The following is a 27,441-nucleotide window of genomic DNA, read 5'->3' as shown; positions in this document are numbered from 1 at the left end:
CATGGGTTGCATACACTTTCTGTAATAAAACATCTAAAAGCAAAAATCTTATCAGATGGGGGACCCTGGGACAAATCGTATTCAATGGCGGCCCGTGGTCTAATTTGTGCCAGTTTAAGGGTCCTTAACATGAAAAAGTTTGAGAACCACTGTTATACCTCACCTGAAAGGGCGTTCCCTGTACCTGGAAACAACTGGGTTGAATTTGATTGGTGGAGGCGCGCGCCCTGCACCTGTGACTGCTGTTGGTGAGACAGACTCCTTCACTGCAGGAGCACGAGGCCTGACCAGAGTGCGGATTAATTTGACAGCTACGTTTTTAAAGGACTCGGTAAGTAAAATTAATCTGTAATGGTGCTTTGGTTTAAAGTCCAACATCTGTTACGTTTGTATTGCGTGTGCTGGATGATATGTTAAAATACCAGCATTTTTTGTAAAGATGTGAGCCGTTTTTCATTGTATGTTAAGAACTGACTCAAAAAATGTGAAATTGAATACAAATTAAATTATCACAAAACACGCAAGCATATTTTAACAAGGCAAGTATAAGAATCGTTTCTGTCCACTTATATATTCGGCTCACGAATAGTCCTCCATGTTTCAGTATAATCATCACTATAACCGCATTTAATTGCAGCTGGTTCGCCTGTTAATACAGCCTTCCTCCACGAAAACAAAACAGCGGATGTCGACAGAAAGCAGCGCAAATCGTATTTTAAAGTTAAAAGTTTATAAGGCAGTTTAATGCTTGATGGATGACATCTATGCCGAATTCACCACTGGTCTCTAATAAGTAATATAAAGTATAAAGTATGTTGTGTGAGGCATTTGTCTTTGCTGGGAAGACTGTAACATTAAAATGACGAGATTATCTCAATGACGTTTCATGTGATACAGTCATACGGAAGAAAAGTGACTTAAGGGTAGACTTTATATTTGTGGAGAAAATGTTATGCTATTGTGTAGTTCATGGAAGATAAGCAGAAGGCAAAACAATATTGCCAGTGGTGGAAGAAGTATTCAGATCCTTTAGTTAGTGCCAATACAGCAATGTAACAATACTCCATTACAAGTAAAAGTCCTGCATGAAAAAGTATTATATTAAAGTAAAAGTGGTGGTTTGGTCCCTCTGACTGATATATTATATATACATCATTATTAATACTGAAGCATCATCATGTGAGCAGCATGTTACTGTCGGTGGAGCTAGTTTGAACTATTTTATTTATAGTTATCTAGTTTAGTCCAGTGGTTCCCAACCTAGGGGTCAGGCCCCTCCAAAGGGTCACCAGATAAATCTGAGGGGTCATGAGATGATTAATGGGAGAAGAAAGAGAAACAAATTTGTTTTCAGTTTTTGGACTTTTTAGGAAGACCTTTTAATCTTTGCTTTTTGGTGAAATATTGGATGATTTTAACATTTATTGAAATGAAACCATAAGAGAAGTTTAGAGGGAAAAATCACTATTTAATGGAGCTGTTAGCAACTCCTAGACATCTGAAACTGCTTTTTGTAAGACGTCAAAAACCAAAAAATTTGGAAAGCACTGGTTTCATCTTTAACAATGTGTTGTATTATAAAAGCTTGTTATATTATCCATTGTGTCAAATCTTCTTCTGAAAAGTAACTAAAGCTGTCAAATAAATGTAGTGGAGTAGAAAGTACAATATTTCCCTCTGAAATGTTGTGGAGTGGAAGTAGAAAGTAGCATCAAATGGAAAAACCCAAGTAAGTACCTCAAAACTGTACTTAAGTACAGTACTTGAGTAAATGTACTTAGTTACATTTACTGTGGAAAACACCTTTTCTGTGAGTGAGGTGAGTGTAAAGATGATGGCACAATGTTGTCTGCCTGTGGTTATGCCATTTCACAAGTCATACAAAATAACAGAAACCTCAAAGTTAAATATTAAGGCTTTTTCTATTCTTAGAATTCTGACTAAGAAATTAAGGCTATTGGCAGGTTTTCAGCAAAGCCTGCAGGGACATTATCTTTATGATATTTTGATATTTGAAAGCTGAAATATGTTGATATTTAGAAACTGAATAGTCTCTATGGTTTTGTACATGGATAAACATTGGTCAGAAGCTATAAAACAATGAGAAAACATTATATTTGAAACAGATTGTCCCAAATAACTAATCATATATGGGCTGCAACTAACTATTATTAATGGTTATTTTCTTGATTAATTGTTTTTTTTTTCATAAAATGTTTATCACGGATTCCCAAGTCAAAGGTGACACCGTCAAATGTTACGTTTTGCCCGACCCACATTCAGAAACCCAAAGATGTTAAATTTACTAATAGAGGACAATAAACATAAAAAATATTAACATTTGAGAAGCTGGAACTAGTAAACTTAAAGACATTAATCATAAAGAACATTAGAGATTGATCAATCAAAATTGTTGCAGATTAATTTTCTGTTGATCGATTAATCGACTAATCATTTTGGCTTTAAAACACACAAGAGACAATAAGTGCAAACACACATTTAATGTTCCAAATGAATCATCTTTTTTGTCTTAAATAATGCAGTTTAACCAGATTCATATTTCTGTATCTCCTCAGATTTGACTGACCAACACAATTCTTCCCATCATCCTTGGATTTGAGAGCTACAGATGGAGGGAGTGCTGATTTTAAGAGCTGCTTCTCCTCCCAACTGTTCCTCTCAAGACACTGCTCCACCTTGTCCACTTCAGGAAGATTCAGGTCTCCAAGCATCTTCTCCTGTTGCTCCCCCCATGTGCATTACCGCTGTACCACCACCACCACCTCCTCCTCCCCCTCCCCCTCCCCCTCCCCCCCCTCCTCCTCTTCTCCCACCCCCTCCTTTCTCTTCTCGTACTGTCCAGCGACGTTCCATGAAAAAGCTGAACTGGGACACTATCCCCCGCCAGCGTGTCCTGGGTAAATTGAATGTCTGGACGTCTAAGCGGCCTCAGAGGGACTTGGTGCTGGATTTTCGAAGCATGGAGGAGTTGTTCAGTCATGTCGACAAACGGGCCTCACTACACAGTTCAAAGGTCATGGGTCTGAAGAAGTGTGAGGGGATGGACCTTTTCCCACAGGAGCCTCAGGTAAATAGATAGGATGAGACGTAGGCCATAATTGAAATTTGGTGACTAACAAATGTTGATTTTCAGTAACTGATGCAGACAATCCTAGGTTTTTATGGGCATGTACAATAAAGTGACACATAAAGCACAAGCTGGGGAAGTAATGAACACATATGTAAGAAGTTCTGCACCAATCATGTCATCAATGAGGAACTGCTGAAGTAAAACAGTGTGTGGGACTTTTTTGCTTCCTCAAAGATTATGTGAAGTGTATTTGTGATTATGGACTTGTCCTCTCATCTGAATATGGTTGCACAAAGTTGAAACCTTTTTTTGTAATTGGTATTAATGCTTGTGTTGGGTTTTTTTGTCTTTAGGTCACAATTCTTGACTCCAAAAAGAGTATGAACATTGGGATCTTCCTGAGACATTTCAAGAGGTAAGGATGGTTGAAGTAAAAGCTATAATACTGGTGAGAATGAGTGTCTAAAAAAAATGATGAATTGATTTGAGTGACAGAACAAAACAGAGCAACATATGAAGAAACAGAAACAAAACAAAAACTATAGCTAAGTGGAAGAACTATGGTATGCAGTGGTCAGAAATACGGATCTTGACACACCGGCCACTTCCACTGTGCTAATCATTACCCAGCCAGCAGGCTCTTTATCTGAGCTGACCATATTCTAATACATGGAAATGCCTTTTTAAATATCATGTGAGAGCGTTTAGTAGCAATGTTGGAAACAAAACACTTTGTTTTAACAATTGTAACTCACTTTATTAATACTTTTATAATAGGAAAACATGGTGCTGACCTAGTAGATGAGGCTGAGCAGAGAGAATGGAAATGAGGGATAAACCCAGCAAGTTTGTAGCCACGTTGAATTGTCACTTTACTCAAAATACTTCATCTTCCACAACTGCTTATTTAACTATTTTAGTTATTGCTAAAGGATCAATACAGGCACAATCACTTTTTGAGTTGCTACCTACCTAGTAACACGGCTAATTGTGCTTGCCGAAACCTTGATGGACAAGTGCTTTTTCCATTTTGCCACCACTGTTTTGTCTTTCAAATTATGCACAAGCCCTTAAAAGTTAGAGGGTGAGGTGTTCAGTTTACTGAATACTGATAGTAGTTGCAAATTATTTGGGATGTAGAGAGCATGAATGTATATATCTTGCAGTATTTGTTTAATGCAAGGTGCTGCTATTGGATGCTAGAATTTAACACAGAGCTTGGAAGTGTCCTACACCTAAAGCAGTAAAACATCTGTTAGTTAGAGTGATTTCCACTTAGTTACCCTTTGAACATCCAAATTGTAATACTACAGAGTATAGTTGCATTTGATTCCCTAAACATTTTAGGTAGTTGTGATATTTTTAGTATTACATACAATACTGAACTGTAAATTGGCTTTTCAGCACTGCAGTCAGTTTCTGTGCCCGGACGTTATCAAGATGATGTCACTTTCAGTTCAAGGTTCATGCAGCTCACAAACTTTGAATACCAAATGTGTCATCAGCTATGTACTGTAATTATGTCTGCTTCGGCATCCTAGTCAAATTCAAACCACATCAGCGTCTGTGTGGTAGTGATGAAAGTGCACTTGATAATGCTACTTGAAGTCATTTAGTTATTTCCTGGACATAATGTAAAAACTTTAAATTGTTCCATTGAAATTGGTTACACATTAACCTGCAGTAGAGGTCAACGTGGGAGGCTCCAACATCCAATATCTGAGAGTCAGCTGATGACGAACAGAAGCTACTAAATTCATATCATTATTTTCATGACGTGCATTCGGTAATTGTTTGTCTTCAGGATTTAACGTTGTGAATGCCATGCTATTTAGCAGCCACCTCTCTACTCTTAAGTGCACTGTAGCAGCAAAAACAGCAAACAGAAAAAAACTCAAACAAAAAAGAAAAACTGAACATGATGCTCACCGTGATGGAGAACCTGCCTCAAGCAAATTTCTTGAATTTGTTATTTTTTGAAGTGGATGTAAAGCAGTCAGCCTTGAATGTAGAGAAACAACTGGTATTACTTAGAAGGACTAATAATGTGATAAATCATGTTGATTATGGCAACATAATCTGCCTTTTTATCATTGCTGTATTGTCTCCCTCTACAGGCCAGTGAAAGAAATTGTGCAAGACATATGTCACGGGAACTGGCTCAGATTTGGATCAGGCAAACTGAAAGAGCTTTGTAAACTGCTGCCAGAAGAAAGTGAGGTAACAGCAGCTCCACAGCTTCTGTTCTCATCATACAGCTTTGGTTGTGTAAAATAAGACTAATGAACATTTGAGTGTCTTGGCATAAGAAGTGTACCATTATCAACCTGATTATAGTTAGAAAAAATACTGACCTGAAGTTCAAATGCTTCATATTGGTCATGCTACCTGACCTGATAACAGCCTGATACTCTCTTTACATTTTAAACTTGTGTTATCAAGGGAATGATCACAAAAGCCATTGAATTAAACTTGTGTTAATGTACAGGTGAAGCAGCTATTATCATTCAGTGGGAACCTCTCCTCGTTACCTGAAGCAGACCAGTTCATGGTGCAGCTAGTCAAAGTGCCATGGTGAGTTTTCCAAAATCATATAACACTGGTTCTGGTTATGGGTTGGGATTTTTTTGTTTGTTTGTTATGGAATATTGGCTTGCATATTAGTAAAATAAATGTTCTTGTTAATCTCCAGCCAACTAACTTTACTACAAATGTATGCAATTATTATGATTCTACCATTTTTGCACCACAGACTACATACATATATACAGTAACATGTCAAAACATGTACAGTTCATTGAGCAAAACTGTACAATTACTTTTTGTACTGATGTGTTGTACCATTTGAAAAATTTGCCTTTTCTTAGATTTCTCTTAGACTTACATAGTCCTGGTGTGAAACTACTGTATGTGTGTTGCCTTTAGCTACGAGGAACGCCTCAAGACTATGGTGCTAAGGGAGGAATTCTTTCCTCTTATGGAGGATGTGAAGAACTCTGTTGCTGTTATGACCAAAGCAGCTAATGGTAACATTTCACACACATCCACCAAAACTGCTCACAGTCCCATCTTCTATCTGTTTTAGTCCATCCAGGTCTCAGGTGAAGTTTATATTAAGTTTATTTGTCTACATCTCTTTGTCTTCTCCCCCCTTAGAGCTGTTGGACTGCGATGACCTCCACTCAGTCATTCGGCTGGTATTAAAAGCTGGAAATTACATGAACGCTGTTGGTATTTTTCATTCAGAATTGCACTTTTCTTAACCACACAATAATGTAATATCTGAAGCATTTAAGCCCCTTATTCTTCAAGGTTTTTTTTTTAACTCTGCATTTATTATACCAATGAATGGAACATTCAAATAATTTATTATTCAGGGTGGCTACAGTGCCAATGCCATTGGCTTCAGGATGACCTCTCTGCTCAACTTGGCAGACACCAAGGCCAACAAGCCTGGCATGAACCTCATGCACTACGTTGCCAAGGTGAGGAAGATCCCTGGGATGAACAGATGCTCACTGAAGAAAATATCTGTGAAATCATGAAAAACCATGCTGTCATGCTAAGTCTCTAAATAGTTATGTCACTGATTTGTTCTCCCATTCCATCTCTTTACTCACTGTTGCTTTCCATCCTTTATCTTCCACCTACAGCAAGCAGAGGACATCGATGCTGAGTTGTTGACTTTCCCCAATCAGCTTGAAAACATTGGGATGGCATCAAGGTGGCTATCATTAGTTCACTGACAATCTATTTGGTAATTTAACTGAACATATTTTGTTCACTAACAGTAGCTTCAAATATTAACATATCTTTTGGAATATGTTATGTAAATGTTTCTGGCTGCCACAGAATTTGTAAAGAGGAGGTAATCACAGACTTTGAGAGAGAAGTGAAGAAGATCAAGGAAGTGAAATTGTTCACCAGCAGACAGCCTGACCTCTTAAAACAGATGGACACATTTTTCCTGGTAAGATTTACGCTTTTTTGTGCAAAAACACCAAGATAGCAAATGCACAAACTGAACTTGTAAAAACTTTGTGCAGTTTGGATCCCTCTCCTTTCTACCTTTTTTTTATTTTTATGTTTTCACTTCTCAGAGGGCTGATGCCAAGCTTGCTGACATGGAGTCCTCTCTCCAGGAGCTAAAAGTGCTGAGCAATGCTGTCGCTGAGTACTTCTGTGAAGATCCAGCTACCTTCAAACTGGAGGAGTGCTGCTCCATTTTTCATTCATTTTGCAAGCGGTTTTACACAGCTGTGCAGGTAAGAATAGAGTTTACTCAAATGGAAGAAATTCCTCATAGGGGGAAAAAAATAAACTAAGGGATATAAAGGAGTATTCCTATCAAGCATGATGATTAAACAAACCAAATTTCAAAGGAACCTTGGGCAGTTTCATGGTGAGGGCTGTAGATTTTTTGTATATATAAGTAGACATGTGGCAAATTTAATTAGGTTCTACCATTCTACTCTGCAGTTTACCATGCCCTACCTTTTTGAATTTTAACTAGCTCTGCCCTCCTGCCCCCTTGAGTCCTTAAGGTTTGTTTGACATAAAGCAAAGTTTTGCTTTGCGCAATTTTGTGGTCTCTAAAATTTGCCTTGTGTTCTATCTGAACACACAATAGTCTGCACTGTGTTGTACCTTACCTGAATATATCTTCTCTTTACCCGACTGAAGGAGAACCAAGAGCGAGAGGCAGCAGAGCAGAGACGCAAGAGGAGGGAGAGCATGCGTAGTACAACCAAACGCCGATCGACAATGTCAGGCCCCAGGCCTGAACCTGAGCAGGACACCTCCAGCTTGGAGTCGGCCCTACACAGTTTTCTCTCCACTATTCCAGAAGGTCTTGCCAGATGCAGGAAGAACATGTTGACCACAGTTGAAGGGTCTCCCTCTGAGCGCAGTATATCAGTACAAAAAACTGTGGCCCGTACTAAACAAGAGAGGACTGAGAAGAAACAACCCAAACATCAGAAAGAGGATGAGCAAGTAGCAGCACTGGAAAACAAAGAGGAAGCTGAGAAGATGCATGAGACAAGTCGGAAAGTGCTTCGCTACCAAAACAGCCAAAGAAGCCTTGATGGGGACAAAGTTTCAGGCACCCCTCGCCGGTCAGAGAGAACGCAAGACACTATAGCTACCCCACGTACCCCTCGCCCTAGAACCAGTGACTTTTTCTTTGCCAACAATGGGAATGTGGGCTCCCCGTGGACTATTCTGAGCCCTTTTACTTGCCCCCGAAGAAATACCCCCCTACAAAACAGACCAACAAACCAACACAGACTGTCTTTGATGTCTGGCGGAGATGACCTTGATGATGGAGTCTGGGAAAGTGATGAAGGCAATTGTCTCCCCAATTCCTCCAATCAGGACAGTCTAACATCTCCATCTAGTGGTTCTGTGTCTCTTCCTGAATGTCCCAGTCAGAGAGCTGTGTCGCAGGGTCCAATGTTGAGGTCTGTTTCCATGGATGAAACCAGCCAATCTCCAGCATCTGACTTGTACCAGAGAAGCATATCTCAAAGGTCATACTCCTCTGGCTCAAGGACAGAAAGTATGAGAGAAGAAGGACCTGGAGGCAATAAGGCAAGGAATCATATTGAGGGGCAAGTGAACACCTCCCGATTCATATCCTTCTTCAGACGCATTGGAGGCAGAAGTAAGCCTGGTGATGTGGAAGAACAAAACTTCAAAGGATCTAATAGTTGATTAAAAAATCCATTTAGAGACAAAGCTTTGTGATTTTTTGTTTGTGTGTGTGTGTTTTAGATTGTTAAAATGTTTGTCTTTTTTTACTGTTATGGTTTAACCCTTCAGTGAAACCAAGGCAAATGAGGATTTGCTTTGAACTGTAATAGTTTTGATTTTTGGGAGTCAAACCACGTTCAAAAATCGTAACATCTTTCTTTCTTTCTTGTCTTTTTGTGCGCAATAAAGGGTGATATTCTACCTTTTTTTTTTAATTTTACGTGTATATGGATTATGTACCTAACAACATTTAACTCTTATTTGCTGCTTTTTAGGTTAAAATGTCTCCACTCTTGTCATGAAATCCTTAGAAGACTGTCTCCTTAGTGACGACTGCTCAGTTTCCAGTACTTGCCTTTCACTTCATCTATTATTTCTTCTCTCTGTCAGTCTGGCTGGAAGGCAATTGTACTGGTAGCAGAGGAAGTTAGGCTTTTAACTTTAGGCTTCAACACTTTGGGATATATAACCATACAGTATAATCCATTTAAATTTCAAAGTTTTAGCTTATAGTGTCATCACAAGTGACAAGAACATTTGAACAGAACACACTACTGTTGGTGAATACACACTGGGTATTATTGCCCTTCATCCTTGGCTGCCAGATGATCTTCTGTACCACTGTGCCACCCTGGTGTCTCTGCTCAACAGTAGCTGAGATTTTGGACGGAAAGAGAAGAAAGAGACATTCAGCTGCGTTACTTGGGCAACAGGGTTTGTTTTCAGCCATTTCCTTTGAGCACTCTCACAGTGTAATAATACTCTTTGGAACAAACTGCTCGATGCAGGCTCCTTTCTGACTGTTCTGTTGTCCTCCCACATCCATCCCTCCCACTGGCAAGCGCTCAATGGGGACATTTGCAGTCGCCTGGCATTTCAAATGAAGGGGCAAAATTAATAGAATAGAGGGTTTTTTTGTTTTTAAGGAATTGAACTATTCTGTGACAATGAAAATTAAGTCTTCCTTTTCTCATGCAAGTTCTCCTTCATCGTTGGAGATCTTTAGGCCAACAAAAGCTCAAACCACGGCCTTGTACACAAGCAGAGATAACAGTCTGGTACTTGGAGCAGAGTACTATGTCAGCAGCGACTGACCTGTTTGATGTAAAATGAGAGCTTCAGAGTACAATCAGACCATTGTGATCTCATGTTGAGTGCCGCTGAGGACCATCTCATGTGAGTCAGCTCCTGAGGACTAGAGGTGACCGGTTGTCCTCGCCAAGCTGCACTCTCACCAGGGCTCTGCTAATCAACTGTGTGTTCGAAGTGTGTGTGTGTGTGTCAATGAAAGATGAGAAACAGGCATGAATAGAGAAGAGAAAGGAGGTGGCGTAGAGGGAAACTTGGACCAAGAACGAGAGGGGAGGGAGACTTGCAAGTTGTATTGTGTGGAGGCATTTAAGCAGAGAAGAGCATGTGAGAGGAGAGGAAGCCAGTATCTTAATGACACAGAAAACACAAAAGGGGAACGTACAGGAGCAAGAACGAAGGACAACAGGACGAAAGGAAAAGGAAGACAGTAAACCCTGTTTGGTGACTAATCCTGAACATTTTTAATGTGGGAGCTCGACTGAAAAGGTACATTAATATTGAACATGTTTCAAGAACACATTATAACACTTCAGCTATGAAATACACTAGGTAAAATATTCCCATGTTCTTATCTGTTTTATTCCATGTACCTATAAATTGAAAGCACTGCAACAAATTATCTTGCAAAAATGTCCTGTCCTCTGCTTTTTAGTAACGTGACAGAAGATCACACAACTGTGCTGGTTGCATGTGCTGTAAACCTAATCCACCATAGCAGCTATGGGCATTAGGCTGTTTACAAGTGTTATAATTAGATTTGAGGTTGGAAAGAAAGACCATGAAGAATCCACTCGCAATGCACTGAGATGTGTTTCCGGAACAGTATCTTCAAACACATTTTAGGTTTTGAGCTGACACCCTGAAATCCATTTAAGTGTACACTTCTGTGTGATACACCTTTGGAGGGGAAATATATATGTTCTAAGACGTGGACTTGTGACTGATCTGTGGTAGACTGTGTCAGATACTTTTCAAGCCTCATAAGCCTTGGAAAAAGAGAGACTAAATATTTTTGATTTACAGTGGTTTCCAAACCTTTGTTTGAGGTGACGATTAAAGGAAAAGGTCATGTGAAACCTGTAATAAAGAGTTAAGTATATAGAAATTCTTGAATTGAAGGATAGGTTCACAATTTTTCAAGTCTGTCTTAAAACAATAGTCAGGTGCCCATATAAACACTGAGAGAGATTTTACTTGCTGTAACCATTCCTCTTGTTCATACTGGCCGTTAAAAGATCCCATCCTAATGTGCTTGCAATGTAAGTGAAGGGGGACAAAATCAACAGTCTTCCCTCTGTGCAAAAATGTATTTATTTTATCTGAAGTTTGAGGCTTCAAACGTCCAAATTAGTCAAGTCAAGTCGGTATCTCTCAAAGTTGTTGTCTTTTTAGTACGAAATCCCCTCTTTGTTTTTAAACTATACTTCCTGTGATGCTCAACAAGGAAACAGTGTCCCGGGAAACACTGTCCTGGAGGGAATTTCATACTAAGAAAAAACTGTGACGTGGAAAGTTATCCACTTGATTTGTCTAACTCAGACAGCTGTAGCCTCATATTAGCTGCACCAAAACAAGAACTCCTGATTTCGTCCCTAATCACTTTGAAAACACGAGAGGATCTTTCAATGTCCAGTATGATCATGACGATTGATTACAGCAAGTAAAACATATTTCAATGTCCATGTGACCACTAAGACAGACTTGGAAAATGTATTAATGTATCTTTTAATAAGAGTCGTCTGTGGTTGGAGGACAAGGGAAAAACAAATATATTCAAATAGCTTCACTGCTGGATTTACGATGACTTTTGAGAGATTTTTTGGATGTTTATGGTTAATCGCTCATGTACCTTTCCAGCAACTTTCAACGGAAGTAGACAAACTGTACACCACCAATTGATGGACTATCAAATGTATGTATCAGTTAATTTAACACGCGAAAGTATCAAAGAATTGACCCCGACGTGATTTGAACACGCAACCTTCTGATCTGGAGTCAGACGCGCTACCGTTGCGCCACGAGGTCAGCTATTTTATAAGGTTTTCTGCTAAGGGTGACAAATCATAAGTCCAATCTATGTTTTTTTGGTTACTGGTATAAATGTATTGTATTCTCCATCCTACACTTTTGCGCACATTATTTATCGAACTATATAACAAAAGAACAAACTTCTCAGATATCTAAAATATGTTAGAAAGATGTTAGATCTTTTTTTCACATGGCTGTTATTCGATTAGATGCGGCTTCACTGATAGTTTTTTTTATTTTCACGAGTAATTGTCATTTTATCTGCATGATATTACTGTGTACGTGTCCTATGTTTCCATCCAGTAAAATGCTAGGGTGCTGCAGATGTGTGTCCTCAGCCAGTCACTAGATGGTGCAATTTCATCATTAGTTCGTTTGTGATTTGGCCTCCAGCATTTGCATGTGTCATACAGTTTTTTCTTAATTCTTGCTTTTGCATACAGCACAAAGCTATGAAGGCCCTCCACAAACTGATAGCTGCTCCTCTAACAGTTAATATATTATATGTTCCTCAATTTGGACTAAAATAATGCAATTTATAGAAGAATGCATGTTTTCTGTGTCCACTTGATGGTTCCCTTAGTGTAAAAGGAACTGGATGTAATCTGTGATAATGTGAAAAAAAACTTTGTAAATGCATGTGCTAAATGTGTTTATAATTCTGATGTTTCAGGTTTGCCCTCCTTTGTCTGTTAGTCCCAGCTGTTTAGGAAAGAAGAGCAGCATCTGGAGAATCTAGGACACTTACCTTCTAACCTTCATCAGTGACCAGCCTGTCTTGTACAAAATGGATGAGTAAGTGCACACTCCACTGTAAAAGCTTTGGTTTGCACACATTTTGCTTACATATTCATATAGAAATGTAATATCACCGAGTTGAAACTGAGTGCCTTCCATAACTGCTACAATAATCATTTGCTTACAGTTATAGGGTATGTTTTGTCCAGTTTACATAAAACATCATTCGTCAGTCAGTCTTAAAATAGGGTTGTTCAGTGCTGATATTAACGTCCTTCCTGCTCTAGCTGTAGCCGCTCTGATTAGGATACATGCTGTGATGGGCTTAAACGTCAGGGAGTTAGAGCAGCGCAGGGAACATCGATTAGCTGGGTAAATGTCACAGTGTTGCCAGCAAGGTGAACGTACTGTATGATAGCAATGCTGTCAATATTTATGTCATATTTATGTCATCCAGCTGTTTTCATTTCACAGTTTTTATCACATCAAAGCCAGATTTCCATTCTCTTGTTTCACATATTTAGCAAATTGTATCTGGCCAGAGAGATTGAAGGAAGCAAGAGGTGTAGTTTGATTTTTGCATGTCCTTTTTGCATCTCTTAGACAACGCCTCAATGGATTCAGAGGCGTCAGACTGTAATGTTTGTAGTCTTCTATCTGTGGGTTTGGTTAAGTCAATTGTTTGAGGTGCTTGGAAGCAAAAGATGGAAGATGTGTGTGCCTGTCAGTTAGCACTTGTTTTGTTACTGGTCTTGACTCAGCCACACAAAAAAAGCTGAAATGTTTAAACGAGCCACAATTCCTACTCCTTGTTGTCTAGAAACAGAATAAGACATCTATTACATCCAGTTTATACAGCCTCCCCCGCATGCCTCTCTGCTGCAGCAGCCACAGCTCCATTACTGCTTGATTCTCAGGCTGCTCTCCCACAACTAATACCCATCTGACACATTCACAATCACAAGGGTTTAGCCTGATTTTAGTATCTAAAACATGATCTTCCAGTTAGTTGAAGGTCTGTTCTAAAGTAGTACAGCTAATGAAAGACAGAAAGCTGCTACTACCACTGTAGTTGAGTGGTTGCATGTCATTACAACTTTTTACTGTACACTTAAAAAACAGAAATTAACTTATAATAAGTAATGAGTTTTTGTTTCTGAACATGAAGACTGGAACATCTCTAGTTAAAGGACCATGTCAGTGGTTTTATATACTTCACATTTCTGTTGACCATTGACCAAAAGCATTCCAGACATTTTTATACACATTCCCTCCCAGATCCCCGCTGTTTTACATTCATATCAGAATGAAAATCGACTACTATAGACTTCCTTGACACAAGTAAAACATCACAGTTAGTATGTACTCTATATGATTTTTAAATGTCAATTCACAGTAAAACTCTTTATGCAAGAAGCTACTATTTGCATTCCAATTTAACATTTTTGGCCAAACAGATGAATGAATGCAATGACAGACAGCTAATTCTCAAATCCTCGTTTTAAATGTTGTCAAATAACTGGGCTGAATGTTCACTGTGATGGATTCCTTAATCTTTGGCAAATTTCAAATCTCTGCATATTGATCTTCATAACATAATGGCATGAACTGACAGTAATGGCAGCCTGGAAGTTAGACAGTAAGTCTGAGAACTTGAGGTATACTTTGGAAAATGATAAAATGCCACCGGTATAGTATAGAGATATTGATTAAAGGCTCACAGTTTGTTTACATTGCCCCTTCTGCTTCAGCCATCACATTATAATAGTTTCCACACGGTCTGCATTCAAATGTCCACTATGTAAATGCAATGAAGGAGCATGTTCCACCAATAGTGCAATGTGCCTTTAATACAATAGAGGTTTTTCACCTAATGGCTGTATTGATACATTTGATGCATTATATACTGTATGTATATAATGTATACCAGATGAATGTTGTTGGTGATGAATCATCTTGCAGTATTTCTAATGCAGTTTCTTAAAAAGACATAAGATGAATAGACCTATTCTCCTCTGTCAAAAAATGGTTTGTCTGCATGCTGAGTCAAAAGCGTGTCTGTACCTGGAGGGTTTTCTAAATCTGCTCAGAGACTTTTATGAGGCTTTTATGATTTGCAGGTCAGGGATGAGAAGGTAACTGGACTGTTTCAGAGAGAGAGAGAGAGAGAGCGAGAGCAGCCATCTGTGTGTTCTGCTGCACTGGATGCAGTCTCCATGGCAACATGGTGCTCCCGCAGCAAAATCCTGGGAAGATGGTTTGGTCCCCACCCCCATGCGCATGCACACAGGCACTCCACACACAAGGAGGACAGTGCTAATGCATCCGCTGTGCATCTACAGGCACACGCATACACTGTCTCTCTCCCTCTCTCTCTCTCTCACACACACACACATCCTTCAAACCCACAATCTATATATGTCACTACATGTTACTGTGTATTTCCGCTTTGCGAGTGTATTTTCTCAACTGACCCCAGTTTTAAATGATAGACACAAACATCACTGAATATCACTGGGAAGAACCTGAACTCTACTTAAACACCTGTTTACATTCAATTCAATTACTCCATTTTACTGTCAATCTCTCACTTTCTCTCTGTCTCTCTCTTTTTATACCACTGCAACAGCCACTGCATGTCTCTTTGAAGATGAGCTCTACATTTATCACTCTGTCCAGCCATCATTTATCAGAGTTCCCAGTAGGATTTACTCATTTATCTCTCCAGTTCCTCCCATCAGCTACCCTGCACCTACACTCTGTATGACTGGTTGCCTTCTCTGTTTATCTGCACTGACTGATTCTCTCATATAAAGCAACGCCAGTTTTGTGTTTAATAGTCTGGGCCTTTCTCATTCTCCTTACACATGCAATCACAAAAATGAGAGACAGGAGAGGTAAGGGAGAGTAAGGGCAGGAACTGAAAAATCTCTTTGTTGCCATCTCCCCTTCACTCTGCTCATCCCTTACACTATTGGCCAATCCAGCCCCCTCCCATTTTCACACCAGCCAGTGAGCTTGTACAATCTCTCTGTGTCTCTTGCCTCCTATGAGCCTCTCTCTCTCTCTCTCTCTCTCTCTCTCTCTTTCTCTCTCTCTCTCAGTCGCTTTCCCTCCTGCTAGCACACACATACATGCGTTTAAAGCCAGATCACGATCACACACACATACACACACACACACGCCCTGTTCCTGCCTGCCGCCCTCTCTGTGTGAGGTGCTTTTTGCTTTGGCGATGTCAGGTTTTGTGGACGGATATCGCTCCCTCTGGAGGAGAGTGCGCTGAAACTTCCTTGTACCTCTCTCTTATCTGTCAGCAACCTGGTGTAAGTAAATCTCTTTCTCTTACACTTGCCCTCATCCTTGCTCTTTCATGCCGTCCCTGCTGCGAGCCCTTTCTTCATCCTCCGCTATTTCCATCCCACACCCTTCTCCCCTTGGTAAAGGGTTGCAAGCCTTTCCTCCTCTCATGTCTTCATCTCTCCACCTCATCCTCCTCTCTTGTTTCTCCTCCCTCCCTCTGGTAGATGCATACACTCTATGCTGTCTGTATGCAAAATAGTGCTGCAGGCCATTTGCTGGCATGTGACGGTTATTCACTGTGCAACATAACCTGAAAATATTTCCTGCTTGTGCATGTGAGATACCCTCTGTGAGGCTGACTTCACTGAGTGGAGAGATGGGGTGCAGTTATGTACTGGAAGGGTGGTATTGTTATACAGTATTATGATATTGCAGACTGAGGAACAGTTCAAATGATAATTTATTGCTTGATACAGCATGTTCTCTTAATTCCATTTTCTTTTCTTTTTGAATTTCAGAGCTTATTTCATTGCAGAAATTTAAACATGAAACAAAAATTTAGATTTTTTTCAGAAAGCACTTTTTTTCGCTCAGCTTCCATTATTTTGATATAATTCACTGCAGTTCACATCATATTCAATGGACAATTTCCACAAGTTGTCAGTCACACAAAAACCTTTCAGAACTCTTCAGACAGTAATTGACATCAAGCTTAATACAAGATTGTTTTTTCTAAGTTGCTGAAAAGTTCATCTTTGCCCATCGTCACTACAAATTGGTTTCTGGAGGTTTACACTCCATCTTTTACCAGTTATTCTCTCTTATGCTATAATCTACCAAGAGACAGTTAATGATGTTGTGAGCAGTTCCTTACTTTGTCCTCAAGCATATGCTTTGAACAGAACTCCACAAGACATTGAGAGAATCAGTGGACAAATACAGTAGAGGTGTGTGCTCTTGTACATATATGTGTTTTGCCTGGTCAAGTGCAGAAAGGCTGGGATTTTGTACAAGGGACATTTTTAAAAAGGTTGAAATAGTGATCCAGGGGCACCTCTGGTCGCTGTGGGGGAAGTGGAGACTGGAATGTCCAGCTGGCATGGGAGGAATGTCACCGGAGCTGCACGGGAGGGGTGAGAGTCAGGGGAGGAGTGATGTAAACCTAACGGTGAAAACATGCGGAATGATTCACTGAATGGTTGCCAATACTGTAACTTCTGGCTTTTCTGCCCCATTTGTGTCATAACTCTCAAAAACACTGAATTTGTTTCTGTGAATAGGTTAGTGTTGTCATTGTCAGGGAGCTGTTGCTATGCTTGAATTATCAGGGTTCACCTGATGCACATGCTGAAGCAGGTATCCACTAACAGTGTGACAAGGGTTTCCAAACATGCCAACATTTTTATGACATTTGATACGCACTTATACTGTGTATTGAATGAATGAATTTACTTTATTTGGCCTTTAAAATAGTGGCATCTAGCAGCACCATGATAAATGACATTATATCAGCACTGGTTATCCTTTATGACAGTTGTTACCTGTGTGTGTGTGTGTGTGTGTGTGTGTATGTGTGTGTGTGTGCGTGTGTGTGTGTTAGTGAGTGTCTCTATGTGAAGATGTGCTGTATTCAACATCATCCTTGCAGACTTGATCAGCTCTAAGATAATCGTGTTGCTATGGGTAACCGCAACAAGTTTTCTCCTCTCTGCACAATCAGGCAAATGTTTGTGCCAGTCTAAACGTTTTTATGCTGCTTTGATATGAACCCATCAGTGAGGTGAAGGCCTTCATGACAACTTGTACTTTGTACACTACACAGTATCAAATAAATACAGCTCAAAGTCATTGATTCTAAGTTTTGACTTCATGAATTCTGAAGAGGAGATAGTCTTTAAGTGATGTGCAAAAGCCCCTTTCAGTCCCTTTGAAAGATGTAACAGGTTCAGCTGGGAATTCTCCAAGAGTCTGGTCAGGTTAATTGTTGTTACCCTCTGCAGTAAAAGCTGTGATGGTTCATATAATATAGCTTTAATGACTTTTATATTCAATTCAAAACCTTTATTTAAGCCTTGAAAATCAATGAGGTTTCCCTCATTTGCAATGATGTGGAGATACTGCAGAGTTGAACAAGTCAAAGATACTCAGTGAAAACAGTTGCACACTGAAGTGAAATAGTCTGAGATCATTGTCTTGAATTGTCCAGGGGTAGTGAGAGTGTCGATCTTGAGGATGTGTGGAAGATAACTCCATGTGTTTGGTGCACAAAAACTAAAGGCACATTTTCAAAGTTCAGAATAAACCTGTGGGACTTAAAGCAGAAGACAGTTAGTAGAGCAGGTTTGGTAGGGTCCTGTGGTCCAGTCCAGCACAGATGATATTTAGGGTGGTGAATGTCCAATAAGGGATTTATTGATGAAAAGATACAAGTGTTTATCATGCCTCTGTGCCAGCTAGGACCAACCAACTTTGCCATACAGAATGCAATGCTGAGTGTCAAAGGAATCTCCTGTAATGAATATTACAAGATATTACTTGGTCTGGAAATTTGTAGATGCCTAAAATAAAGTGGCCAATAAGATTGTTGTGTTTAACTGTCTGACTTGAACCATTCTAAAGTGCCCTCCCCATCCTCTGTACTGTATGGAGAGTTTGAGTTTATCCTCTCTGAATGAAGACTGAGGGAACCAAGGGCAAAGTTTAATGAAGTGAGAATCTCATTTATTTTATCAAACTGTTGTGCCAGCTGATGATGAATTCTCCATATAACAACCCAGCAGCCATTCTAGCAGCTCTGTGAGGCTCTACTTAGGCACAGCGCTGCTTTGAGCTAAATGCTAACGTCAGCATGCTCATAATGACAATGCTAACATGCTGATATTTAGCAGGTGTAATCTTTACCATGTCATCATCTTAGTTTAGCATATTAATATGCTGACTTTTTGACTCATTAGTTTTGCAGGTATTGGTCATAAACCAAAGCATTGGACAAATAGAAATTTTTCACTTGATGATGCACTAGAGGAAAAGCCAGGAGATCACCAAAGTTATTACAGTCGTGATGGGAAATGTCTCTAAACATTTTCATGGCAATAGTTGTTGAGACATCTGACTAAAACCGTTGGTGGTGCAACAGTATATTAAATGTCAGGGGATCACAGAAGGCTGTAGGCTTCATTGTCTGAGAACAATGAATGTCTGTACAAATTTTCTGGCAATCCATCTCGATGCTGACATATTCCATTAGATAGACGTAAACTTTGACCTGCTGGTAGCACTAGATGAAAGGTCAGACCATCAACAAAGTCAGTAGGATTCTGGACATCTGTACAAAATTGCATGGCGATCCATCCAATAGTTGTCTGGATCAAAGACATTGTCACACGTAGAGCCACACTGCTAAAAAGTGATGGGCATTGGCAATGATGAGCATTGTATTTTATATCACAAGCTGTAGTACATATACCTTTTATGTTTTTTAAAATGTTCTATGTGCATCTTATGCTTTACTTAGGTGCACAAAGAATTGCTTTCTTTAGCAATGTGACGTCAAAGTTGAAGATTTAAACTCCACTGACTGGCTGATTATAACAGATTCTGCAGGCACAGTTGCTGTCTGACAGCAATATCGCTCATGGAGTCTTAACCCTAGTTTGGTTATGAAGTGAATGCGTATGTGTGTATGTATAGTGCTTAGATGAGCATGTGTCTACAGTATTTATGTGCGGACTAAATATGTGAGTGCATATCTGTGCTTCGGCTGTTGGCTTTCAAGTTTTCCAAAGCATATTCAACCATATTTACTTTGTATTGTGTGTGAGGGGGGACCATGTGGTGAAAGCTTAGTGACTGAGCCGAGAGATGCAGTCATGTCATGTTGGATATATTTAGACAGATCCCTCAGGGAGGCTCAGTAATAGCACTGACCATATTGTGCCATTTCTTGAGCATTTCATATGACATTATCAACCCCTTTAGCAAATAAAAAGAGCATTAAACATGTATATTAAACACTCTTGTTTTACTTAGTGTAGTCCATTTCTAAATACAGTTAAACACTTTATCGTCCCATGAGAGAGATTATTTTGCAGACAGATTCTATGGTTACAAAAGCTATAAATCTCAGTAAAGCACTACAGGTTTATTGTTAGATACAACATTATTTCATATGCAACCTTGTGAGCTCAGGTTATTGTACGGTATAGGGCATATTCTTCCTTATTTTAACTTGAGCCATTGAGCTCTTTTCATGTCATTTTTCACATTAGTGTTATATATTTCAGAGAAATTCAAATTCAAATGATGAGCAGTTTGCATATCCCTCGATCAGGGAGACAACAGTCTGTTTTCCTTCCAACTTTCTGACCTTTACAGTATGGTAATACAGAGATTCATGTATTGATGCTTTAGTTTATTTTAGGCTATGATCTAAAGGTCCACAGAGGAAGATATTCAGCATGCCAAATGATATTGTATTGCACTGGCATTTCACTGTCTGTGGCAGTGGAGAAGTAAAGTTATTATTCTGATACGTACAACAGGAGAATAGATGAGTCTGTTAGTATGAAAAAATAATAACCATTTAACAGAATTCCTCCAACTATATAACATCTTATTGTACAGAAATTCAAGACTGTGATGATAGCGTCAAAAAGTGTCCATAAAAACTTGTCAACCTACCACATAATCCACTTCTCCACTGTCCATCTGCATGCTTGATATGTTGTTTACACGCAAACCTAATGTAGTAGTGTGTTAAAGGCTACAGCACAACATGAATGCAATGTATTTAGAAACATACAGAGCAAATAAGGTTATCCTGACCCTAGGTGTAAAGATACAACTTAGCCATTTTCTATGGATTAGTGATGATGTATGACAGCATTTAGTGACTGAAAGACTGAACGGCACTCTGGGATCAAATTCAAGCTAAAACCACTTGTAATCAGCTTTTATCAAATATCTGTAAATAAAAAACAAAAATACATCCTGTCACAATGCTGTAAGTGCATTTAGGCAAGAGAGACAATCAGCAGGTTTGATATTTGAAGCCCTCTAACTAAATCAGTGTGTGTATGTGGGGGGGAATCCTGATTTGTTGTTTGTCTATTCTTTTTTTTTCCCCCATTGGCATGCTTCTGTGGTTCTGATGTGTTATCAGAGTCGTATACACCTGTGTGTCTGTGCGTGTTCATGTGTGCTTGCGTGCTGGAGTGTGAGCCGTGTGTTAATATGTTGACACAGGCGGTTCCTGTGACACATTCCTGCCCAGCTTGGCTCAGATCAGGCAGGCTGATAAATTTAGCTGTGCTTATGTCAGTCAGTCCCGCCGTGTGCGGACAGTGAAGAGAAAGTACCACTCCTCGACATTTGTCATCCACTACATCATCCTTGCCAGAAGCTCATAAGTGATAAACGTGTGTGTTGTTACGTGTCAGTCAGCAGACAGGCTTCCCTGTTTTTCTGCCATCTGGTGTTACAAGCAGACTGAATTTGGCATCACAAATGTGTGGTCAGTGTATGATTTTAGACAGTACAGTCCTGCAAAGACACCACCTTTGTGAAGCCTGTAATGTTTAGTTTGTGTGGAGAATGTGTCGGAAAGGTGTCGATACGACTCTATATGGTCATTGCATTATATTTTAAGGGTTGTCTGTTACAGTATTTTGTCCACTCGCTGTATGCTAGTGTATGGTGTAGGCCACAGTGCTGGTTCATGTGCAGATGTTGACAGACGCGCAAGTCATAAATCCGCCGACCTATCAGCATGACAAACAAATGATGGAATTTCTAATCCCCATAAGTAAATGAATTTCCACCCTGTTAGGAACCCGAGTCGTAATGCACATTTACGATTCATTGATGGGATTTTTTCATTACTTCCGTTTAAAATGAGCACGCACACACCGAGGCGAGCGGTTATGCTCCTTATAAGCAGAGACAAAGGGAGTAAGAGAAGAGAGGAAAACAAAAACACCATGTCATATTACATAATGAATGTATTTGATCTCTGACATCCTCTATCCTGTTTGATGTTGGGGTGTGTGTGTGTGTGTGTGTGTGTGTTGCACAGTTGCTACGGCTAAATGTGATTCTTTTATTGTGATTGGTGGGCTTGTTTTCTGGATATTTGGCTCTTACATAAAACAAATGTTTGACCTTTTTCTAAAAGGGCTGAGATGATGACGAACATCTAAACTTCCTATGTGCATGGATAGATAAACACTCACACAATGACATGGAAGGTCTTCAGCCTCTTTGAAGCGCTGCTGTGGTCTGGTTCGGTTACGCCGTGTGTCATGGAATTTGCTGTTTATGTTAATATATGTTTAGCTCAGAGCGTCTATTCCCTCAGTTATTTAAAGAAACAAATTATTTCAGGATCAGCTTCTCTACCCTGTGGCACATGCTCCTCTTTCACTGAAGTAATTCTTTCTGCTGGGAGAGGCACAGAGGGTTGTGTAGAATAAGAAAGAGGATGAAGAAGCCGTGCGTCATGTAATATTCCCTTTGTATAACTTCAAAAACAATGGAATATGTACTTATAAATGTGGATTATGATCTGTCTATTTCTTATACTGTTGTTTTACAGGCTTTAACTGGCCATGCAAGTTCTGTTGAGTGCAAAATCAATGGAAGGATAATGAATGTCAGTGTCAAGTGGGTTTGTTCAATATATCTGTAATTCAGTTTATAATGGAAAGAGATGGCCTTCTTTCCAGAGTTCAACTGATACAGGAGTTCAACAGTGTGAGATTGTGTACAAACTGGCTCTGCATCGTGTCCTCTGGGAGATGTGAAGGAGCCTGTATATCCCTATCTGAGCTGCTCATGTATCTATTTCACAAGGCTCATTGGAGTTGAGCTGCTGGTCTGCCTTGATATTACTCATTTCAAGAATGTCTTAATGAAGTGTGTGAATTTAAGGAAAGATAAAATGATAAAATGAGAAACGGTTTTATGACTGTGGCAGTCACACAAACAAATTTTGTTTGTGGTTTATTTCAGACGTGTAAAGAATTGAAATCTAAGTACTTGACTCATTTATTTCCATTTTGTGACACACCTTTACTCTAAAGCATTGCTGGGGGATGTTTGTACATTTTTACACTGGTGTTGTTTAAGTTTAAACTCAGTAGCACTACAGTATCTGGAGTAAAACTTCTTTTAGATTCAGGCTATGATCATGTTGTGCAAGATGTAATTTTCTTCTACAAGATGCAGACATATAACAATAAAACAAATGTAAAATAAGTGACATAAGTTTGGGGACTTTGGAAAATTATGCACTTATATGAAATTGAGTTTTTTGCACAATAGTGATACTGTAAAATTATCAAAGGATGTGAGTGCTTTTCCCTCCACTGGTCTGTTGTGTATAGATGTAAAGCAAAAGATATTTGTGTGAAGTGGAGCACCCCACACACAATTTACGCTCACACACCTGCTTTCCCTGAGGCTACCTGCGGTGTAAAGACAGCTGGGCAGCTGCCACAGCGTTTGAAAGGAAGCGTCAGTATTTTCCTTTCAACCTATCAATCAATCGGTGAAATGCGTGTACAGAGGAACCTGCGTGTTTACTATGAGCTGTCAAAAACAAGCCCCTTTCTTTCTCTAGCATATAGTCCTAGTATGTGTCTGCATGGTACATTGATGATGTGTTTGCATATTTATATAGACTAGCAGAAGTACTATAATGGATCTAGGACATGTGCTGATAATTACTATATATCCTTAACACATACTTAATTGATAGTTATGCCTGTGTCATTAACTTTGCATGTAATCACACATACTGGCAACCATTAACAACCACAGTACCACGGAGGATGCTCTACGTGATGATTATGGATGTGATGGCAATGCTACAGTGAGCATACATGAATGAATCAGAGCGTGCACAAATAAATCTTATAGCTGCAATGTGTGTTTTTCATATGTTGGAGAGGCTCATGCATTTACAATTGTTCAGCATGTGGACCTTTCTCCAGCATTACTGAGTCATTACATGGTGGTCATCTGAGGATCCCTGCAGTTTTTTTACAGTGTGTGTGCAGCTCAGATCACGTGCCTGCCAGTGGTGTGAAGGGGATGGGAACTGATAGCTCTATATATAGAAGTATATGTACGTGGAGGCTTAAGACTGGACCGTGCAGGAGAATGGAGGCTTGCTGAGCATACTAATGAGGGTTACACACACTGGTCCATACACGCCATCTATTAGCTGTGGATGTGCATTGTTATACTTTGTATATATGAAAACCAATTTAAGGTTCAAAACCCTCAGAGTGAGGTGTGTGTGTATGTGTGTGTGTGTGTGTGTCTGTGTGTGTGTGTGTGTGTGTGTGTCTGTGTGTGTGTGTGTGTGTGTATGCTATTGGTATAACTTGAGCAGCTAAGGACGAAAGGGGGAGGTGGGCTATAGTATGACTCAGACTAAAACAGCTGACTGTGTGCTTGCAAGTGTGTGTGTGTGTGTGTGTGTGTGTGTGTGTGTGTGTGTGTGAGAGAGAGAGAGAGAGAGAGGGAGAGAGAGAGAGATATGGACATCATTACAGTAGCCTCAGGATCTTGAGATAGTGCTCTATTACACAAGAACAGTGTGTGTGTGTGTGTGTGTGTGTGTGTGTGTGTGTGTGTGTGTGTGTGTGTGTGTGTGTACTGTATATACAGTCCTCACCACTTTTCTTTCTCATCTTGTTCTTGCATCCTTTCTCCTTTTATTTCTCCTCTTCTGCATCTTTCGGAGTTTACTCTCTCTCAACACACTAGTCACGAGGTTTCAGAGCACAGGAGGCAGAGGGTAGGATGATACTCCATCCTGTGGAGAAAGCTCATAAAACACAAGATCAAACAAAAAATAACAAGGCATCAGGTGTGCCGCACCAAGAATTGTCACATTATTGGCTGCAAGCAATTGGCAGAAGCACCCTCAACCCTCGTTACTCTCTCTTACCGTCACAGAACCTTTCTAGTCACATTATTTGTCACTATGTGTGATTTCTACACTAGTCTACACTAAAAATCAACATGTAAATATAATGTTCTGCTACCTGAAGTGGGAGTGGATTCTCTTGCTGGATTCCCTGGAGAACATCACTATTATTACAATCATTACTGTTATTGTTCCACCTCTTACTCTGACCCCGGGGCAGAACGGTTTCTTTTGGCTGTTGATATTGCACCAGGCACAGAAAGAGCAGCTTGATGTGGGTTTGTTTTCAACAGTAATTTCGCACTTACTAACATTTAGCACACACTAAAGTTCTGCTCATTGTCAAGTATTATATGAACTTTCTGCTTAGATAATCATATTAATCATATTAACCATACTAAGTTGGAGCCTTTTTATCATTTTATTTAGAAGAAAATGGCAAATTCTAAGAAAAATGCGACACTCATTACATTTATTTTTAATTTCCTGATTATCTTAATTCTTTGTGTGCATACTCCATTACATTAGGTGTACTACTGTAGTTACTGTAGTATCCACTCATTGTGGATACAGCTGGTGGTTCATCTTCCTCCCGGGGTATAACAGGAGTTGTATATTCACATATATATGTAAATCTATAAAACTGTTGTTTCAGCAGAAAGCGCAGCAGTAAACCAATAATGCTGTCGAGCACTCACTGCGGGGATGACAACAGTCGTTTACAAAAGGCTGCCCACGCTGGAGTGGAGCATTTGGTGGATTGCTCATGTCTTTATAATGACTTACTGCGCATGGAGCATGAAAACAGGACATCTTATTATATTGTTTTATCCAGCGGCAAAACATTTGTGGGAGTTGATTTTGCTTGAAAACAACAAGCATCAGATTTTGCAACCACAGTCCGGCAAGCGATTGACTTGTTTTCATGACCACACATGGATGAATCAACAATAAAATTCTCTGGGGACAGCTAGTGGTGTATTATTCTCTGAGTGGTATTTTCATCCTTTTATCCTGCACTTCCTGTTACACCCACCACAGCAGTCTGGATCTGTGAGTTATGGGATGATGTGATTTTTGAAAGGTGCGCGTGGGCATGGAGGATGCAGAGCCCGAAGCGAGGGAGGAGAGACGACTGGACTCAATCCCCGCAGATTAACTGTAGACTGATGTTTTTTGTCAGGGAATTGTCACCTCTTTGCTCCAGATTAAACTCTCGCCCACTTCATGAGAACATGACATTAAAAAGGATTGGGTGCAAAATGATCCTGTGACAAGATATTTTACTTGAAATTCCAAATGGTAATCCCCTTTTCGGTATTAAATGGGTCTTTCTTAATCCCCACGTATGTGTAATTTGACACTATAATGCTTGAAGGAGAGGCATATGTTCCAAATTTTCATTTTAAGTCTTTTTTTAAAGGTGACATCACGAATTATATAATATGTTTGGTTTGGCTGCCCTGCATGTGTGTGTATGAGTGAGCATGTGTGTACTTGGCTGGATAAGTAATGACGTATTTCTTCATAAGTATTACTGGGGGCCAGATGATCCAACTGTTTAGACGATCATCACCCTTCTGCTGCTGTTTCTGACACTTATTAGGAGCATGCTGCATTCAAGAAACAAACCTGCTTCTTATCTTTGTAGTTTTAAGCATGCATCACATTTCACAAATTACATAATTAGGCAGCAGATTAACAGTTTATGTGGAGTATGTTGCTTGTTGTTGCTTGAGTTATACTTTTCTTCTTCTTCTTGTCTGTTTCAATCTCTACTTCCAGCTCCCTCTGGCCAGCACGAATTGTTGGTCTATGACGCAATCCCTCTTCCCTGCTAGTTTAAGTTTCAGAGCCAATCAGAGCGCAGCAGTAGGAGGGAATCCAGTCAGCTCATGCTTGTAAACAGCACTGACAGTAGGAGGGACTTTCAATTTACAGTCCCACCCTCTGTTGTTATCCCTGTTCAGACTTTCCCAGTGTGTGTGTTGGAAAAGAGGAAAAGCAAGACGAGGAAAAGGGAAAAGGAAGAGTGGTTTGTAGTGGCGAGGGGAGAAACGAGAGGGGAAGTGGGCGTGAACGTGTGAGTCAGGGCGTGTGCTGGTTCTTCAGTGTTACACTGACTTTAACACAGAGCTGCCATGAAGCCTTCTAGACTGGTCTACTCCACACTACTGACAGTAGGTAGTCTTTATGTAAACTTTCTGTGTGTGTGTGTGTGTGTGTGTGTGTGTGTGTGTGTTTGTGTGTGTGTTTGTCCACATGAACATGCATGTGTGCAAGTATGACTTAACAGTATCAGTTCAGCTGTCACCAGAGAGGAGCGTGTGAGTGTGTTTGTTTGTCCAAGCTGTCAACACATATTTGTTGGTGATGTACTTTTGCTATATTCATTCTCTTTCCTAGTTAACTCTGCCCCTTTTCCTGTTTTCCTGTCCTCCTGCTGAACTGGGAAGAAGACATTTAATTTCCTCTCTTGCCTTCAGTAGGGCCCCTTTTT

The 27,441-nt window shown here is 39.8% G+C and overlaps 2 protein-coding genes and 1 non-coding gene across 9 annotated transcripts in view; 2 read left to right on the top strand and 1 right to left on the bottom strand.

Moving 5' to 3' along the window:
• Positions 1–217: 217 nt before the first annotated feature.
• On the top strand, positions 218–9,056 carry fhdc3 (FH2 domain containing 3). Its single transcript, XM_042431212.1, has 12 exons — positions 218–331; positions 2,577–3,088; positions 3,445–3,506; positions 5,209–5,311; positions 5,580–5,665; positions 6,017–6,117; positions 6,248–6,318; positions 6,469–6,576; positions 6,745–6,815; positions 6,944–7,061; positions 7,192–7,356; positions 7,775–9,056. Exons 2-12 carry the CDS (start codon positions 2,630–2,632, stop codon positions 8,804–8,806), a joined length of 2,376 nt encoding a protein of 791 aa, XP_042287146.1. The 5' UTR covers positions 218–331; positions 2,577–2,629; the 3' UTR covers positions 8,807–9,056.
• A 1,197-nt stretch (positions 9,057–10,253) lies between these two features.
• The window catches only part of trim3b (tripartite motif containing 3b), a 33,049-nt gene continuing 15,861 nt past the window's right edge, over positions 10,254–27,441 (top strand). Inside the window, exons 1-3 of one of the 7 annotated variants that reach the window (XM_042431348.1) lie at positions 11,898–11,959; positions 12,639–12,760; positions 14,824–14,838. The gene's annotated coding sequence lies outside the window, so the exon portion shown is untranslated. Of the gene's footprint in view, positions 10,424–11,897; positions 11,960–12,638; positions 12,761–14,823; positions 14,839–15,846; positions 16,030–26,365; positions 27,122–27,441 lie in introns of those variants that run through there. The other 6 variants (XM_042431347.1, XM_042431344.1, XM_042431346.1 and 3 more) reach the window with 6 other exon arrangements.
• trnaw-cca lies at positions 11,891–11,962 on the bottom strand. The gene has a single exon. It is a non-coding gene; the product is annotated as a tRNA-Trp (tRNA).

Source organism: Thunnus maccoyii, chromosome 13 (genome assembly GCF_910596095.1).
Source record: "Thunnus maccoyii chromosome 13, fThuMac1.1, whole genome shotgun sequence".
Taxonomy (NCBI): domain Eukaryota; kingdom Metazoa; phylum Chordata; class Actinopteri; order Scombriformes; family Scombridae; genus Thunnus; species Thunnus maccoyii.
This window is presented reverse-complemented; position numbering and strand designations above follow the sequence as displayed.

Excerpts from the sequence above, each read along its gene's own strand:
- fhdc3 (XM_042431212.1), top strand. The coding sequence starts at position 2,630 with ATGGAGGGAGTGCTGATTTTAAGAGCTGCTTCTCCTCCCAACTGTTCC. Across the intron at positions 3,507-5,208 it reads TTCCTGAGACATTTCAAGAG|GCCAGTGAAAGAAATTGTGC; the intron begins GTAAGGATGGTT and ends CTCCCTCTACAG. Across the intron at positions 5,312-5,579 it reads TGCTGCCAGAAGAAAGTGAG|GTGAAGCAGCTATTATCATT; the intron begins GTAACAGCAGCT and ends GTTAATGTACAG.